Source organism: Felis catus, chromosome B3 (genome assembly GCF_018350175.1).
Source record: "Felis catus isolate Fca126 chromosome B3, F.catus_Fca126_mat1.0, whole genome shotgun sequence".
Classification (NCBI taxonomy): Eukaryota; Metazoa; Chordata; class Mammalia; order Carnivora; family Felidae; genus Felis; species Felis catus.
Window position 1 is genome coordinate 53376131 of NC_058373.1, and position 16965 is coordinate 53393095.

General features: G+C 35.8%; 1 protein-coding gene across 4 annotated transcripts in view; it reads left to right on the plus strand.

Annotated features, from left to right (window-relative positions):
• Positions 1-16965, plus strand: part of TRPM7 (transient receptor potential cation channel subfamily M member 7) — a 122566-nt gene that overhangs the window by 29605 nt on the left and 75996 nt on the right. For all 4 annotated transcript variants that reach the window (XM_011282861.4, XM_019832437.3, XM_045059329.1 and 1 more), the window contains exons 4-8: positions 6355-6553; positions 9829-10042; positions 12289-12413; positions 14088-14259; positions 15866-16040. In XM_011282861.4, coding sequence (XP_011281163.3) covers positions 6355-6553; positions 9829-10042; positions 12289-12413; positions 14088-14259; positions 15866-16040 — 885 coding nt within the window. The remainder of the gene's footprint in view (positions 1-6354; positions 6554-9828; positions 10043-12288; positions 12414-14087; positions 14260-15865; positions 16041-16965) is intronic.

Genomic DNA, 16965 nt, shown 5'->3' on the forward strand with positions numbered 1-16965 from the left:
GTAGAACATTTGTATTGATATGTCTTAAGATTCACTAATCTTTTTTTTATTTGATTACTATAGCTTTGTATATTTTCTTTCACTAATTATTTCTGCAGTCACCAATAATGCTGTTTGGCCCATCCAGTGAACTTTTTGTGCATTATATTTTTCAGTTCTAAAATTTTTGATTCTTTATTACAGTTTCTAAGTCACTACTGAGATGCCCTGTCTGTATCCTTGTTATCACATCATCTTCTATTTATAGAAGTCTTTGAACATATTTATAACATCTGCATTAAAATTTTTTTTTTACTAATTCCAACATCAGGTGTCATTTAGGGTCTGTTTCTGTTGAATTATTGAATTTACTTTTTTCTTGATTACAAGTCACTTTTTTTGCTTTTTAATATATATAGTAATTTTTTATTATATGCTCTGTGTTTGCATGATCCACCTCAGGAGTTCTGGGCTATGTTGTCTTCCTTTGAAGAATTTGAATTTTGTTCTGACAGGTGATTAAATTATTGGCAGATTATTTTGTCCTATCAGGCTTGATTTTATTCTTTGTTAGGGCAATTCTATTTTTATTTTGAACTTAGTCTTAGAATGTGGACTGTACTCCTAAGGTATAACCTTTTTAGGATCTCAGCAGTATGCCCAGTATGGCTTTTCACTCTGAGCTAAAACTGCAGTGTTTCCCAGCTCTTTATGATTCCATTCTCAGACCCACAGCAAATGATTTCTGCTAGGTGTCAAAGTCTTGACTAACACAGATCCAGCTCAGTGTATGGCCAAGAACCCATGGTGACTCCTCATGCAAGTTTCTTTTCTCTCTCTTTATAGTTCTCTCTTCTCTTGTACCCTGCTACAAATTCTAGCTGTTTCAGCAGTCTGGAATTCTGTTTGTTGCTTCCTTCCTCAGCTCTTGACACTGCCATTTTTTACCTGGGCATTATCTCAGTGCATAATGGTCGAGAAACTGCCCCAGTGTGGTGCATTTATGGGACTCACCTCATATATTTTTCTTCATGTCAGGGATTGAAGTCTCAGTACCTCTTGTTCAGTAGTTAAAAACAGTTATCTCATATATTTTGTCTACTTTTGTCAAGTGTCCCCAGGATGACCTTGAGGTTTGGTGATTAGCTAGAAGGACTCACAGGACTCAGGATGTAGTGAGTAGTACTCATGGCCAATGCTTAGTAAGTATGAGGATATCTGTGTTGAAGAAGTTGTCTCTTTTCTTAGTTTGCTGAAAATGTTTCTAGTGAATAGATGTTGAATTTTGTTGGTCTTTTTGTTTCATTGGTTTTTCTTTTCATATTTCATTATGTTCTCTTTATTATTTCTTCCTATCTGCTTACTTTGGGTTTAATTTGCCCTTTTTAGTTTTTTTTTTTTTTTTAATTTTTTTTTTTCAATGTTTATTTATTTTTGAGACAGAGAGAGACAGAGCATGAACAGGGGAGGGGCAGAGAGAGAGGGAGACACAGAATCGGAAACAGGCTCCAGGCTCTGAGCCATCAGCCCAGAGCCCGACGCGGGGCTCGAACTCACGGACCGCGAGATTGTGACCTGGCTGAAGTCGGACGCTTAACCGACTGCGCCACCCAGGCGCCCCTGCCCTTTTTAGTTTTTTAAGGTGGAAGTTTAGATTAGTATTGCTTGCACATCTTGTTTTCTAATTTATATATTACAAATTTTTATCCTATATATTTTTATAGTGCAAAGTATGCATATAAATACACTAGCTTTTATACTAAACACTGTACAGTTAGATCCCGCATATTTTGATATTATTTCTATTTTCATTTTTTCAAATATTTTCTAGTTTCTTTGTGACTTTCTTTGCTCCATGAGTTAATAAAAAGTGTGTCATTTAATTTCCAAAAACTTGAGGATTTTCCCAGTATGTTTCTTTTATTGGTTTCTAGTTTAATTTCACTGTAGTCTGAGAACATACTTTATATGATTTCCATCCTTATTTTAGTTTATTGAGACTTATTTTGTGGCCCAGAATATGGTTAATCTTGGTGAATACTTCCTGTGCACTCAAGTAGAGTTTTTATTCTTTTGCTGGTGGAGTGTTCTGTAAATGTCTATTCAGTCACTTTGGTTGGCTGATAGTTTTGTTCCAGTCTTACAGGATTCTGATTTGATAAGGAGTTTTGTTTTTTTTTTCCTTTTATTACTTTAAAGATGCTTTGCAAACAAGTTGGGGTACCTGGCTGGCTCACTTGGAACAGCATGCTACTCTTAATCTTGGGGTTGTGAATTTGAGCCCCACATTGGGTTTAGAGATTACATAAATAAAACTTAAAAAAAAAAAGTAAGATGCTATACCACAGTGACTGTGGATTGCATGATTTTTTTATAGGATGTCTGCTGTCATAATTAGCTTTGTTCTTTGGCATATATTGTGACACTTGTACTCTGCTACTTTTCTTTCTTTTTTTTTTTTTTTTTTTGCTACTTTTCTACTTTTAAGATTTTCTCTATCACTGGCTTTCAGCAGTGCTCTAGTGTGATTTCTTTAAGCTTGTTTTCCTTAGTTGTTATTGAACTGCTCAAATTTGTCTTTCAAATAGTTTTCAGATTTTTGCCCAGTGTTTTCAAATTTTTATTTCCACTCCCTCATTTCTGGGCCTTGGATTATGTGTGTGTGTTGAGATACTTAATATTGTTCCACAGGTTGCTAATGTTCTATTCCTTTTGTTCCCCTCCAGTCTTTTCTGTCATTGTTTCAGTTTGGATAGAGTCTTTTGCTATTTTTTCAAGTTTACAGGTTTTCTTTCTTTGTGGTGTCTTATATGTTATAAATCTTATCCTATGGCATTTTCATTTCAGATATTATTTTTATTTTATTATTTATTAATTAGTTTATTTAATTTTTTAATTTACATCTAAGTTAGCATATAGTGCAACAGTGATTTCAGGAATAGGTTCCTTAATGCCGTTTACCCATTTAGCGCTCCTGCCCTCCCACAACCCCTCCAGCAACACTCTGTTTGTTCTCTATGTTTAAGAGTCTCTTATGTTTTGTCCTCCTCCCTGTTTTTAATATTATTTTTGCTTCCCTTCCCTTATGTTCATCTGTTTTGTATCTTAAATTCCTCATGTGCGTGAAGTCATATGATATTTGTCTTTCTCTGACTAATTTCGCTTAGCATAATACCCTCCAGTTCCATCCATGTAGTTGCAAGATTTCATTCTTTTTGATTGCTCCATTGTATGTATGTATGTATGTGTGTGTGTGTGTGTGTGTGTGTGTGTGTATGTATGTGTATATATATATATATATATATATATATATATATATATATATACACCATATCTTTATCCATTCATCTGTTGATGGGCATTTGGGCTCTTTCCATACTTTGGCCATTGTTGATAGTACTGCTATAAACTTTGGGGTGCGTGTTTTCCTTTGAAACAGCACACCTGTGTCCCTTGGATAAATACCTAGTAGCGCAATTGCCAGGTTGTAGTGTAGTTCTATTTTTTAGTTTTTTGAGGAACCTCCATACTGTTTTCCAGAGTGACTGCACCAGTTTGCATTCCCACCAGCAGTGCAAAAGAGATCCTCTTTTTTCGCATCCTTGCCAACATCTGTTGTTGCCTGAATTGTTAATGTTAGCCATTCGGACAGTTGTGAGGTGGTGTCCCATTGTGGTTTTGATTTGTATTTCCCTGATGATGAGTGATGTTGAGCATTTTCATGTGTCGGTTGGCCATCTGGATGTCTTCTTTGGAGAAGATATTCATGTCTTTTGCCCATTTCTTCAGTGGATTATTTGTTTTTTTGGGGGTGTTGAGTTTGATAAGTTCTTTATAGATTTTGGATACTAACCCTTTATCTGATAGGTCACTTGCAAGTATCTTCTCTCATTCCGTCAGTTGCCTTTTAGTTTTGCTGATTGTTTCCTTCGCTGTATAGAAGCTTTTTATTTTGATGAGGTCCCAGTAGTTCCATTTTTGCCCCCGGAGATGTGTGGCATAAGAAGTTGCTGTGACTGAGGTCAAAGAGGTTTTTGCCTGCTTTCTCCTCTTGGATTTTGATGGCTTCCTGTATTACATTTAGGTCTTTCATCCATCCATTTTAAGTGGTCCAGGTTCATTTTTCTGCATGTCGCTGTCCAGTTTTCCTAGAACCATTTGCTGAAGAGACTGTCTCTATTCTGTTGGGTGTTCTTTCCTGCTTTCTCAAAGATTAGTTGGCCATATTTTGTGGGTCCATTTCTGAGTTCTCTATTGTGTTCCATTGATCTGAGTGTCTGTTTATGTGCCAATAGCATACTGTCTTGATGATTACAGCTTTGTAATACATCTTGAAGTCTGGCACTGTGATACCTCCAGCTTTGGTTTTCTTTTTCAAGATTGCTTTGGCTGTTCGGGGTCTTTTCTGGTTCCATGCAAATTTTCGGATTGTTTGTTCTAGCTCTGTGAAGAATGGTGGTGTTATTTTGTTAGGGATTGCTCAGATACTATTTTTAGATGTTATAGTTGCATGTTTTGTTTAATTTAATTTAATTTAATTTAATTTAATTTAATTTAATTTAATTTAATTTTTAGTAGGCTTCATGTCCAGCATGAAACCCATTGCAGGGTTTGAACTCACAACCCTGAGATCAAGACCTGAGCTGATATCAAGAGTAAGATACTTAACTAACTGAGCCACTCAGGTGCCCCTGGTTCGGCCTTTTTTAAAAAAGTGTTTTACAGGGGTGCCTTGATGGCTCAGTTGGTTAACATCCTACTCTTGATTTCAACTCAGGTCATGATCCCACCGTCATGAGATCAAGCCCCGAGTTAGGCTCTAGTGGGCATGGAGCCTACTGAAGATTCTCTCTTTCTCTTCCTCTGCCCCTCCTCAACTCGTGTGTGTGTGTGTGTGTGTGTGTGTGTGTGTGTATGCGCGAGCACGTGCTCTCTCTCTCTCTCTCTCTCTCTGTCAAAAAAAATTTTTTTTTCCAGTTCCTCCCTGGTTGTGGTCATGTTTTCATTCTGGTCACCTCCCAGAGCATATTTTTAATGGAGTTTATTTATAGTAGTTGTTACAGTTTCTGCTAATTCAACCATGTCTGTACAATTTTGGGTCTTCACGTAGTGATTTGTTTCCTACTTATTTTCCTACTTCTTTGTGTGCTTCGTAATTAAAAAAAAAAATGTTTTGAGAGAGAGAGAGAGAGAGAGAGATCGAGCCAGGGGAGGGGCAGATAGAGAGGAGAGTATAACAAGCATGATCCATGCTGTCAGCTTGGAGCCTAACACAGAGTTCAGTCCCACAAACCACGAGATCATAACCTGAGCCGAAATCAGGAGTCAGATGCTTAACCAACTGAGCCACCCAGGTGCCGCGCATGCTTTGTAATTTTTGATGGATGCTATGCGTTATGAACTTTATGTCTTAGGGTGCTGGATTTTGTCATTTTCTGTTAGGGAGTTTTGGGCTTGTTTTAGCAGGGAATTAAGTTACTTTGGATCAGTTTGATCATTTCAAGTCTTGCTTTTCTAGTTTGTCATGGCACATGTGGGTCTAGGTCTAATTTAGCCCTTCTAATAGGCATTACTCTTCTGATGACCCTTTTATAGGTCTTGTATATTGATTGAGATCTGTACTCTGGCTGGTGACAACACAAACTGTTCCCTGCCCTTTATGAACTTCCGGAGTTATTTGGCCTACTGTTGTCTAGTAGTTCTTGTTTGCTTTGGGTAGTTTATTCTTATTCACGTTCAAGGAGACCGTTCTGCAAAAATCTGGAACTCTCTCATGTAGCTCCCTCCTCTCTTTGTTTTTTGCCCTACAAATCTAGCTCCTTTGGTTTCTACAAACTGCAGTTAAGATTTTTTTGTCAAATCATTGAGACTGACTGGCTCCACTGGGTTCCGGCTTCCTACGTAGTAGTGTCCAGTAATTGCTTCTAGGTAGAATACAATTGCTCTTTCTGCTCCTGGACCTGGGTCACCAGTGTTATCACTGTATAGGTTAGTTTGTATTTTCTTGAATTCTTTATACATGAAATCATAGAAATACGTTTTGTTTGGCATCTGGATTCTTTCGTGCAGCATGATAATTTTGAAATCATCCATATTGTGTTTATTAGTGGTTCATTCCTTTCTGCTGCTGAATACTGTTCTATTATGTGGTTATACTACATTTTTTAGGTGTCCCACACTAAAGTTAGAGGACTACATCATCACAAGCAAATGTATTTATACTATTTTCATGCTATGTTGAAGGTATTAATTTATTGGTATTGTAAAATTAAAAAGTTAAATTATTTTTATACTCTTCATTGGTTCGTTCATTTTAATTCAGTTTTCCATTGACTAATTTTTTTGAAAGATCTTTTAAAAATTTCTTTACTTCAGGTGTTTTTGTGGTCGTTTGGTCAAGCAACATGCTTGTTTTACTGCAAGTCTTGCCATGAAATACTCAGATGTGAAATTGGGTGACCATTTTAATCAGACATTAGAAGAATGGTCTGTGGAAAAGCATACAGAACAGAGCCCAACAGATGCTTATGGAGTCATAAATTTTCAAGGTGGTTCTCATTCCTATAGAGCTAAGGTATGTCACATACTTGACTTTTTAAAATTTCATTTATCTTGTTATCTAAATAATACACATTTGTTGTCTGAAGATTTATGTAACAGTAAGTCAGGAAATTAGTCTCAGCCATTTTGTTACGTATTTTGAAGTTATTTGTATAGGTGCATATAAATATAGAAGTATCATATCTTTTTGGTGAATTGAACCTTTTATCATTATGAAATGTCTTTTAATCTCATTTTTTTTGACAGTCTGGTTTTTCTTTTTTTTTTTTTTTAATGTTTTTATTTTTGAGAGAGAGAGGGAGAGACAGAGCACGAGCTGGGGGTGGGAGGTGGGCAGAGAGAGAGGGAGACACAGAATCTGAGGCAGGCTCCGGACTCTGAGCTGTCAGCACAGAGCCCAGTGCAGGGCTCGAACTCGTGAATTGCAAGATCATCACCTGGGGCATCCAGGTGCCTCCAGTGTCTGGTTTTTCTTAAATCAGCATAGCTAAGTTTTTTTTTTTCTTCCCTTTTACTTTTAACCTTTCCTTATGTTTAAGAGGTTTCTTTTTTCTTTCTTTTTTTTTTTTTTAATTTTTTTTTAACGTTTATTTATTTTTGAGACAGAGAGAGACAGAGCATGAGCGGGGGAGGGCCAGAGAGAGAGGGAGACACAGAATCTGAAACAGGCTCCAGGCTCTGAGCTGTCAGCACAGAGCCCGATGCGAGGCTTGAACTCACGGACCGCGAGATCATGACCTGAGCCGAAGTCGGACGCTTAACCGACTGAGCCACCCAGGCGCCCCAAGAGGTTTCTTTTTAAGAAGCACATAATTTTTAAGTTTAGTTTACTGTTGCACTTTTTCTTTATTCCCTTTTCTTTCTTACATGCTTTGGATTAAGTATTTTTTTTATTATTTCCTTCTTTATTAGCATGTTATTGATAACATTGTTTTTCTGTAGATTAAATCTTTTATTTGTTTGTTTGTTTGTTTTGAGAGAGAGGGAGAGAACGAGCAGTGGTAAGGCAGAGAGAGAGAGGGAGAGAGAGAATCCCAAGGAGGCTCTGTGCTGACAGCTCCAGTGCGGGGCTTGAACTCATGAATTGTGAGATCATGACCTGAGCCAAAATCAAGAGTTGGGTGCTTAACCAACTGAGCCACTCAGGTGCCCCTTTCTATAGATTAATCTTATAGTAAACACTACAAAATGCATTTTAATTTATTGTAAGTTAGTCCTTTTACTACTTTTTGGACAGTGCGAGAACCTTCAGAATACTTTTTAACTGCATTTATTTCTCTCATGACTTATGTGCTTTTGTTGGCATAATTTTAAACCCCCCAAACATAATTATTATTTGTTTAGATTCACCAACATTTTACCCTTTAGGTTGTTCTTTGTTCTAACTCCCTGCCTTGCTGGGAAAAGCAGTGCTAAAGGTGGATTCATCTCTCCAAGTTTTCCTATTCTTTCGGATCTGGATCCCAGTTTTTCATGGCCTTGGTAGCTTTCTGATGCTTTCAGACCTGTTATTTATGGGATGCCTGGGTGGCTCATTTTTTTTAAAATTTTTTTTAATGTTTATCTTTATTTTTGAGAGAGAGAGACAGAGCATGAGCTGGGGAGAGATGGAGAGAGAGGGAGACACAGAATCTGAAGCAGGCTCTGGGCTCTGAGCTGTCAGCACAGAGCCCGATGCGGGGCTTGAGCTCATCAACTGCGAGATCATGACCTGAGCTGAAGTCGGACGCTCAACCGACTGAGGCACCCAGGTGCTCCTGGCTCAGTTATTTAAGTGCGGACTTTGGCTCAGGTCATGATCTTGCAAGTCATGAGTTCAAGCCCTTTGTCAGACTCTGTGCTGATGGTGCAGAGTCTGCTTGGGATTTTCACTGTCTCTGCCCCTCCCCTACTTGCGCTTTCTCTCCCTAAATAAATAAACTTAAAGTGTTATTTATTTTCTAGCTTCTCTGTTCCTAGGGGCAGAGTTAATTCAAGACAGTCTAGTCTACCATTGTCCAAAGTGGAATTCCTTATTTATTCCTTAAATAATCTTTTTTTTAATTTGTTTTCTAAACACTATTTTATGTACCCAAATATAATAATGACTTAAAACTAATGTGGGAAGACCTCGTATAGAACAAATCTCATTGCATTCTCTAGAGTCTTCTCATTTTTGTAGAATTCTGATATTTTGGATTTTGATATTTTAGAATATTTTTCATTGGTATTTGAGCTCTGTAAAGCAGTGGGCAATATATTGTTTTGCAAGGAACCTTTCTTAGAGATGATTAAAAATGTTTTTCTTCTGGGGTGCTTGGGTGGCTCAGTTGGTTATGTGTCTAGCTTGGGCTCAGGTCATGATTTTGTGGTCTGTGAATTTGAGCCCTGTGTCAGGCCCTCTGCTGACAGCTCGGAGCCTGGAGCCTACTTGGGATTCTGTGTCTCCCTTACTCTCTCTGCCCTTCTTCTGCTTGCACTGTTTCTCTTTTTCTCTCAAAAATAAGTAAACATTTTTAAAAAACCTTTTTTTTAATGTTTTTCTTCCAACATATGAATATTTCAGATTTCTTATGCAGTAAATCATACAAACACATTAGACAGAGAAAATGAATTAGAGTGGTCATAGCAAGTAAGTTTCGTGATGTCACTTAAGACAAAGATAATTTCTTAACCTTTCAAACAAGAGTAAATTATACCACAGATGGGACAGCTTATTTTCTATAGAATTTTTCAAAAATTAAACTTGTGAATCCATTTGAACACCTTGAAATATTGAGTAAAAAAATATTTTTGTTATTTTACTGCATATTCAAAATTCTGTTATAAATAGACTGGATCATTGGCATAATTTTCAAAGTTAATACAGTATTTGCCTCTGTTTATAGCAAGAGTTGTAGAAGCTTCCATTTTTTTTCATTATTCTTTTCTCTTTTTCCCTTTTATCATCACTGTAGCTAGCCTTAGCACTTCCCACTACTGCATACTCATAGTTACACCAAACCATTAAATACTGTGCATAGATAAAGAGTAATTGAGTTTATATAAACAGAAAGAGGAAAATATTTATGTTTTAAAGGTTAAAAATTTGAGTACCACTGCTTCTATAGCTCTCACAGAATGATTTTCCAACTTTAAAATCATTTGTTATTGTTTATTCCTAGGAGTGTTAAGTACATTAAAAGCAACCTGTCAAATCTATTTAATAATAATCTGATCTAAATAACATTTTTTTAAGTTGTATAATGTTGCATTATGAAACCTATGAACATATTCAATTATTTTGTCCTTTTAAAAATCTTTTTTTAGTATGTGAGACTATCATATGACACCAAACCTGAAGTCATTCTACAACTTCTGCTTAAAGAATGGCAAATGGAATTACCCAAACTTGTTATCTCTGTGCATGGAGGCATGCAGAAATTTGAGCTTCACCCACGAATCAAGCAGCTGCTTGGAAAGGGTCTTATTAAAGCTGCAGTTACAACCGGAGCCTGGATTTTAACTGGAGGAGTAAATACAGGTAATGTGATGATTATATCAATTTTATTTAGTGTGTTTATAAATGTCTCACAATATTAATTAGATATTTTAAATAATAGTCAACACCAAATATCAGTATATTCATCTTTTTCTGTTAAATAATTTATATAGTTCCTAAGTATAAATGGTAATTGTAGAAGTATTTGATTTTCATTTAGTCTTAAAAATAATAACTGTAGAGCAGGTATTAACAAACTATGGTCCCAGGCACCAAATCCAACCCAGTCATTGTTTTTGTAAATAAAGATTTATTGGAGCACAGCTACACTCATTTGTTTTTGAATTATCTATAGTTACATTTGCACTACAACAACAGAGGTGAATAGATGTGACAGAGACTGTTTACCTTGCAAACCCTAAAATGTTTATTATTTGACCTTTTACCAGAAAAAGGTTGTTGACCCCTACTATAGAGCCAAGTGTTACTCCTGTCACTCTCTGACTACTGGTAAATTGAACCCAGGATGGCAGTCCATTGCCTAGGCAGTGGTAAGAAGTAGCTTTCAAAATTAATTTTTAATATACTATAATTTTTCATTCTAAGTCTTCTTTACCACATATATAAGTTAGATCTAAAAATGGCAGATTAACTTTAGTGTCCAAAGTAAAATATAATTATTACTGTTTGCAGACATTTAATTCATTATCAGCAGCTGGTTTTTGAATCTCATTGTATGTCAGGCATTCTTCTGGATGCTAAAGATCTACCATTCCACAAAGCAAAGAAAATATTTACCTTTGTGGAGCTTATATTTTAGCAGGGGAGATGCAGATAACAAACAGATAACAAACATGTAAATATGTTATTACATGTTAGATGATAAGTGCTATGGAGACACATGAAATATAGAGGAAGGACGGTGAGGGATGGTGGAGGGGGCTTCATTAATAAGGTGACATCTGAGTAGAAATTGAAGGAAATGAGGGAGCAAGATAAGAATAGTGTGGGACAGAGTATTTAAAAGAAAAGAAACTGCTAGTTTGTTGGAAGAATGGTAAGAAGGGTACAGTGTAGGTAAGTAGAATGAATAAGGAAGGCTAGATGATGAGGTTGGAAAGGTATGGGGGTATGGTGGGTGATGGGATGGGGTGAGTTGGGGTAGAGTGGTGAATAGCAGGGGCAAAGGCACATCATTATATAAAACCTTATAGGCCATTACAAGCAAGCACTTTCACATTTACTCTGAGTAAGAAGGGAAGGTTTAAGCAGAGTTGACAAGAACAAAGATCATTTGGATGATGTTTTGAAAATAGACTATGCACAGGCAAGGCAGCAGTTGGAAGACCAGTGAAGAGGCTATTTCCATAATTCAGATGAGGAAGGAGATCTAATGCATTATAAAAATCAAATTGAGTGATGCATTGGTTTTCTAGGGCTTCCATAACAAAATACCGCAGGCTGGGTGGCTTAAGCAAAATAAATTTTCTCACAGTTTTGGAGGTCCCAAGATCAAGTTGTTAGCAGGTTTGGCTCCTCCCGAGGCCTCTCTCCTTGGCTTGTAGATGGTCACTTTCTCACTGTTTCCTCTTTGTGCATGTGCATTCCTGGTATCTCTTTCTGGGTCCAAAATTTCCTTTCCATAAAAGGACACCAGACAGATTGGGTTAGGGCCTCATTTACAGTGTATAGTCTCTTTAAAGGACCTGTCTCCAAATACAGTCACATTCTGAGGTGCTGGGATTAGGATTTCAACATAAGAATTTTGGGAAAGATACAGTTCAGCCCATAACAAGTGATAATGAGGAGTTACATGCTCTTTTGAATTACCTTTTCTACTTTTTTCCTTATTTTTGATTCAGTTGGACAACTTTTGTAGTTGCTTGGTGTGTGTGTGTGTGTGTGTGTGTGTGTGTGTGTGTGTGTGTGTGTGTTGCTTATGGTCCTGAGCCATACTCTTCATTTTTTTTTAGATGATGTGTAGAACAATAACAAACTACAGTTACTTACATGAGGAATCTAAGAGAGGACTAGGCCTAACAACATGGTAAAAGTTATTTTTACATGTGTTTCAGGCAGTTGTAGTGATTTGACATTGTGGGATTCTTTTGTTTGTTTTCTTTTTGGTCCTTGTGTTTTCTTTCATCAGTTTGTCTTTTGGACCTCATTGCTTTTTATCTTTGTATAAAGAAAAATATCACCAATTATAGTGTCATAGATTGAGCACAGGATTATTCTGAAAACAATAACTACTTTCAAATAAAGTGAAATAAATTTTGTATAAACAGGTGTGGCAAAACATGTTGGTGATGCCCTCAAAGAACATGCTTCCAGATCATCTCGAAAGATTTGCACTATTGGAATAGCTCCATGGGGAGTGATTGAAAACAGAAATGATCTTGTTGGGAGAGATGTAAGAATGATTTAAAAAACTTCTTATGTTTGAACTTCTGTATAAACAAAATTAGAGTAAAAATAGTGCAAGTCAACTTAAACTATTCATGATCATACTATACTTTTCAAATTATGTTTAAAAAGTATTTTCTTGGGGTGCCTGGGTGGCTCAGTCAGTTAAGCATCTGACTTCGGCCTAGGTCATGATCTCATGGCTCATGGGTTCAAGCCCCACATTGGGCTCTGTGCTGACAGCTCGGAACCTGGAGCCTGCTTCAGATTCTCCCTCTCTCTCCCTCTCTCTTTGCCCCTTCCCCTCCCTCAAAAATAAACATTAAAAAAATTTTTTTGTTATTTTCTTGAGGTTTTCTTACTATCCTTTCAAAAATGCATTCATAGATATAAGTAATTGGCATTATATTATTTAAAATTTTTTTTTTTAATGTTTACTACTTATTTTTTTGAGAGACCGAGTTTGAGTGGGGGAGGGGCAGAGAGAGAGAGGGAGAATCTGAAGCAGGCTCCAGGCTCCGAGCTGTCAGCACAAAGCCTGACAGTGGGGCTCGAACCCATGAACCATGAGATCATGACCTGAACTGAAGTCAGATGCTTAAACGACTGGGCCACCCGGATGCCCTGTATTATATTATTAGTATGTTTCGGTTTCTGTTTTGTATAGCTATTTCACACCTTTTCCAAATCACGCCAGTCTTTGAAATTAAATTTTTTATGACATTAAGAATTAATTTTATTGTCACTAAGAGTAGTAATCAGTTGCTAGTGTTTTATTTGAATAGGTTAAGGACATGTGAATTGGTTATAAATATTTGTCAAGAGACTACTAAGAAAGAATTACTGAATTATAATGATCACTTTCAAGTGTGATTATATTTCTATTATCAAATTTAAAGATTCTCCTTAGGGCTAGAAAAATAGCAATATAACATTTGATTGCTCTAATTCAGTGTCCTTTGTATATTGCTCTTTATTCACTAATAACCTAACAGTTTATTCACACTACTTATTATTTATTTTCGGTTTCCTTTGCATGTAATAATAAAATAGTATATATTCTAGGGGCGTCTGGGTGGCTTAGTTGGTTAAGCGTCTGATTCTTGGTTTTGGCTCAGGTCGTGATCTCAAGGTTCATGGGATGTAGCCCCACGTTGGGCTCTGTGCTGACAGCCTGGAGCCTACTTGGGATTCTCTCTCTCTCTTTCTCTCTCTGTCTCTCCTCTCCCCTCAAAATAAATAAATAAATAAATAAACAAACAAACAAATAAACTTTTAAAAAATAATATATATTCTGAAATGAGATGAAATACAGTTGTATGGTTCAACCCATTGTTGGTTAATTTTCAGTTGGTTAAAAGCTTATACTTTTTCACTGGGTGTTGTATGTAATTGATGAATCACTGAATTCTACTCCTGAAACCAGTATTGCACTGTATGTTAACTAAGTAGAATTTAAATAAAAATTTGGAAAAAAAAGTGTTGGGAGGAAAAAAAACCATGAACCTAAAAAAGAAAAGCTTGTGCTTTTTGACACCTTTTTTTTTTTGACATTTTCTATTTGTTACTATATTGTAAATAGAATTTTACCTCTTACTTGCCTTTATAGATTATTTCAAAGTTATTTTTTCTTTATATTATAATTAATCCTGCCCACTAACTCATGTTTGCTGTTGTTTAGGTGGTTGCTCCTTATCAAACATTGTTGAACCCTCTGAGCAAATTGAATGTTCTGAATAATCTACATTCCCATTTCATATTGGTGGATGATGGCACTGTTGGAAAGTATGGGGCAGAAGTCAGACTGAGAAGAGAACTTGAAAAAACTATTAATCAGCAAAGAATTCATGCTAGTAAGGGAATTTATAAGTTTGTTATTGTTGAGATCATTCTAGGCTAGATTCTAAAAAGATTCTAAAAAGGTTCTTCGGAGGGTTTATTTCCTTTTGTAGCAAGACAGCATACAGAACAACCAAAATGACTGATCTTAGGGGCGACTGGGTGGCTCAGTCAGTTAAGCGTCTGACTTTGGCTCAGATCATGATCTCATGGTTCATGAGTTTGAGCCCTGCTTTGGGCTTTGTGCTGACAACCTCGGAGCCTGGAGCCTGCTTCAGATTGAGTGACTCCCTCTCTCTCTATTCCTCCCCTGTTCACACTTCTTCTCTGTCTCTCTCTCTCTCTCAAAAATAAATAAAGATTAAAAAAAATTAAAAAAAAAAAAGGACTGATCTTAGGCCAAATAGGAAGTCTGAGCCCAAATAGGGTATTCACATATTGAGGCCAAAGCCACAAAGGTTCATTGGAAGCTCTGTTGCTGTTGTAATCCCCTTGCAGCCCAAGGAATTCAGAAATATTCTTAATGTGTGATGTATTCTAATACATGACTTGAAATTCAAGATTGAAGAGGAAAGGAGGAAAAAAAGATAGTTTATTGCAAAGTAAGAATCATCTTGTTTAAAGTTTATAACATGAATAGGTATCACTCTTTGGTAGCTGTGTCTTAAAAATTGGTTTTCTTGACACTGGTCTTCCTTTCCAACCATGGTCATACTTTCTGATTCAACTTCTAGATTTCTCTTTCAAAAAGAAGAAATTTTATAGTCCTAGGACACCAAGAAGGTGGGCTTTGTGACAAAGTGAAATCGAAATACAAAATTATAGAAGGGTGCATTCAAATTATGTTGGAGTCATATCCTCTCCTAAAATTCAGAATGTTTTAGAATCCTACATTTATGTGTATTGGGATTCTTTCACTGCAAGTTATTGTAAAAACAAAAATTGGTATTCTTCACTAAATCTTTTCTGTTACTCTTGTAGAGGTCTTGGATTTTTTTTTTTTATCAGTTACATTTAGGTAGTCCTGACTCTGTCATTAATTTTTATGTTAATGTCTCATTGCATTTGAAATCAGAAATACACATTTTAAAAACGAGTAAAAACAAATATACATTAGAAGTTCAACTCCCACAGTATTAGAAAGCAAACTAGGGGTGTCTTGGCTGGCCCAGTGGGTGGGGCATGCAACTCTTGATCTCAGGGTTGTGAGGTCAGGCCCCATGTTGTGTGTAGAGATTACTTAAAAATTTTAAAAATCTTAAAAAGAAAAACAAATTGGTGTTATAAATTATTTGTCAAGAGTTCCAATTAGTGAAATATACAAAATAAATTTTACTTTTCAGTGAATCTAAATTCTAGTGCATGCCTAATCATAGAAGTATTGTATTTCTAATTTTGTCATTTAGAACAGATTTTAATTTAATGAAAAAGTAATGTATTCGGTGTTTAACTTACTTATGCAAGATTTGGTATCATGTTGATTACCTAAAGTGAAGTCAGCACAGTCGTATAAGAAATTATATTTTGGCTTATTTTTATTTTGGTTTTGATTAAGTAAAAAAATAAGATTAAATTACTCTATGTTTTGCCTGATATCTTGCAATCTTTTACTTTGTTAAGGAATTGGACAAGGTGTCCCTGTGGTGGCACTTATATTTGAGGGTGGACCAAATGTCATCCTCACAGTTTTAGAATACCTTCAGGAAAGTCCTCCTGTTCCAGTCGTTGTTTGTGAAGGAACAGGCAGAGCTGCAGATCTACTGGCTTATATTCATAAACAAACAGAAGAAGGAGGGTAAGTATGTGATTGCAAAAAAGATTTTAATAACTATGTAAAGAGACTTATGGTTTTTAGAATATTGGATTCATTTCAGTATTTTATGAACATGAAAATTTAAAGTTTAATAATACCTTTAAGGTTTGAGGAAATAGCTTGTCTTATACATTATGGGAATGAATTAAAATATAACAGTCTTCATAGAGGACAATTTTGTAAGATCTATAAAACATACAGAGGCATGTATCTTTTGACCCCTTTGTTCCATTTCTAGGAATTGTTGGTATACGTGTACTTTTACACGTGTGATATACACAAGATTATAAAAAGTTACTCATTACAATGTTTTTTGTAAAAGTAAAAGATTGGAACAAAATAGAATGTGTATCAAGAAGACTAGATAAACAAATTGTGGTATATCTACATAACAGTTTGTGGCTGAGAAAGGTTGGTATCCGTACTAGATTTTGGAAGATTACCAAAGTATATACATGGAAAGAGGAAAGCAGTTGAGATGGAACTGGGCAGATGGAAGATAGTGGGAGACTTTCACTATGAATTTTCATTTTTGTATTTTATAATGTTTTATGTCATTATATTTTTGAGCCATATAATGAGAAAATGTGAATGTGCTCGTGTTTAAGATATCTTGGCAAAGTATTGCTTAATACATAATAATATCTTAAAATTATCTTTATACAGTATCTTATAAATGTGAGTACTGTTATAGCAACACATGCCTTGTAAAACAATTAAGAAATAATACAAAGAGAAAAATAACTCCCGTTTTTCCTCCCATATGACTTACAGTTGGGAGTCTCATGAAGGAGGATATTTCACTCAGGGTGAAGTACTTAATATTAATACAGTATGTTAAAGGTCTTAACATAGATTCATCTATACTTCATATTAGATTCTACAAATAATAGAAATTGAAATCAGT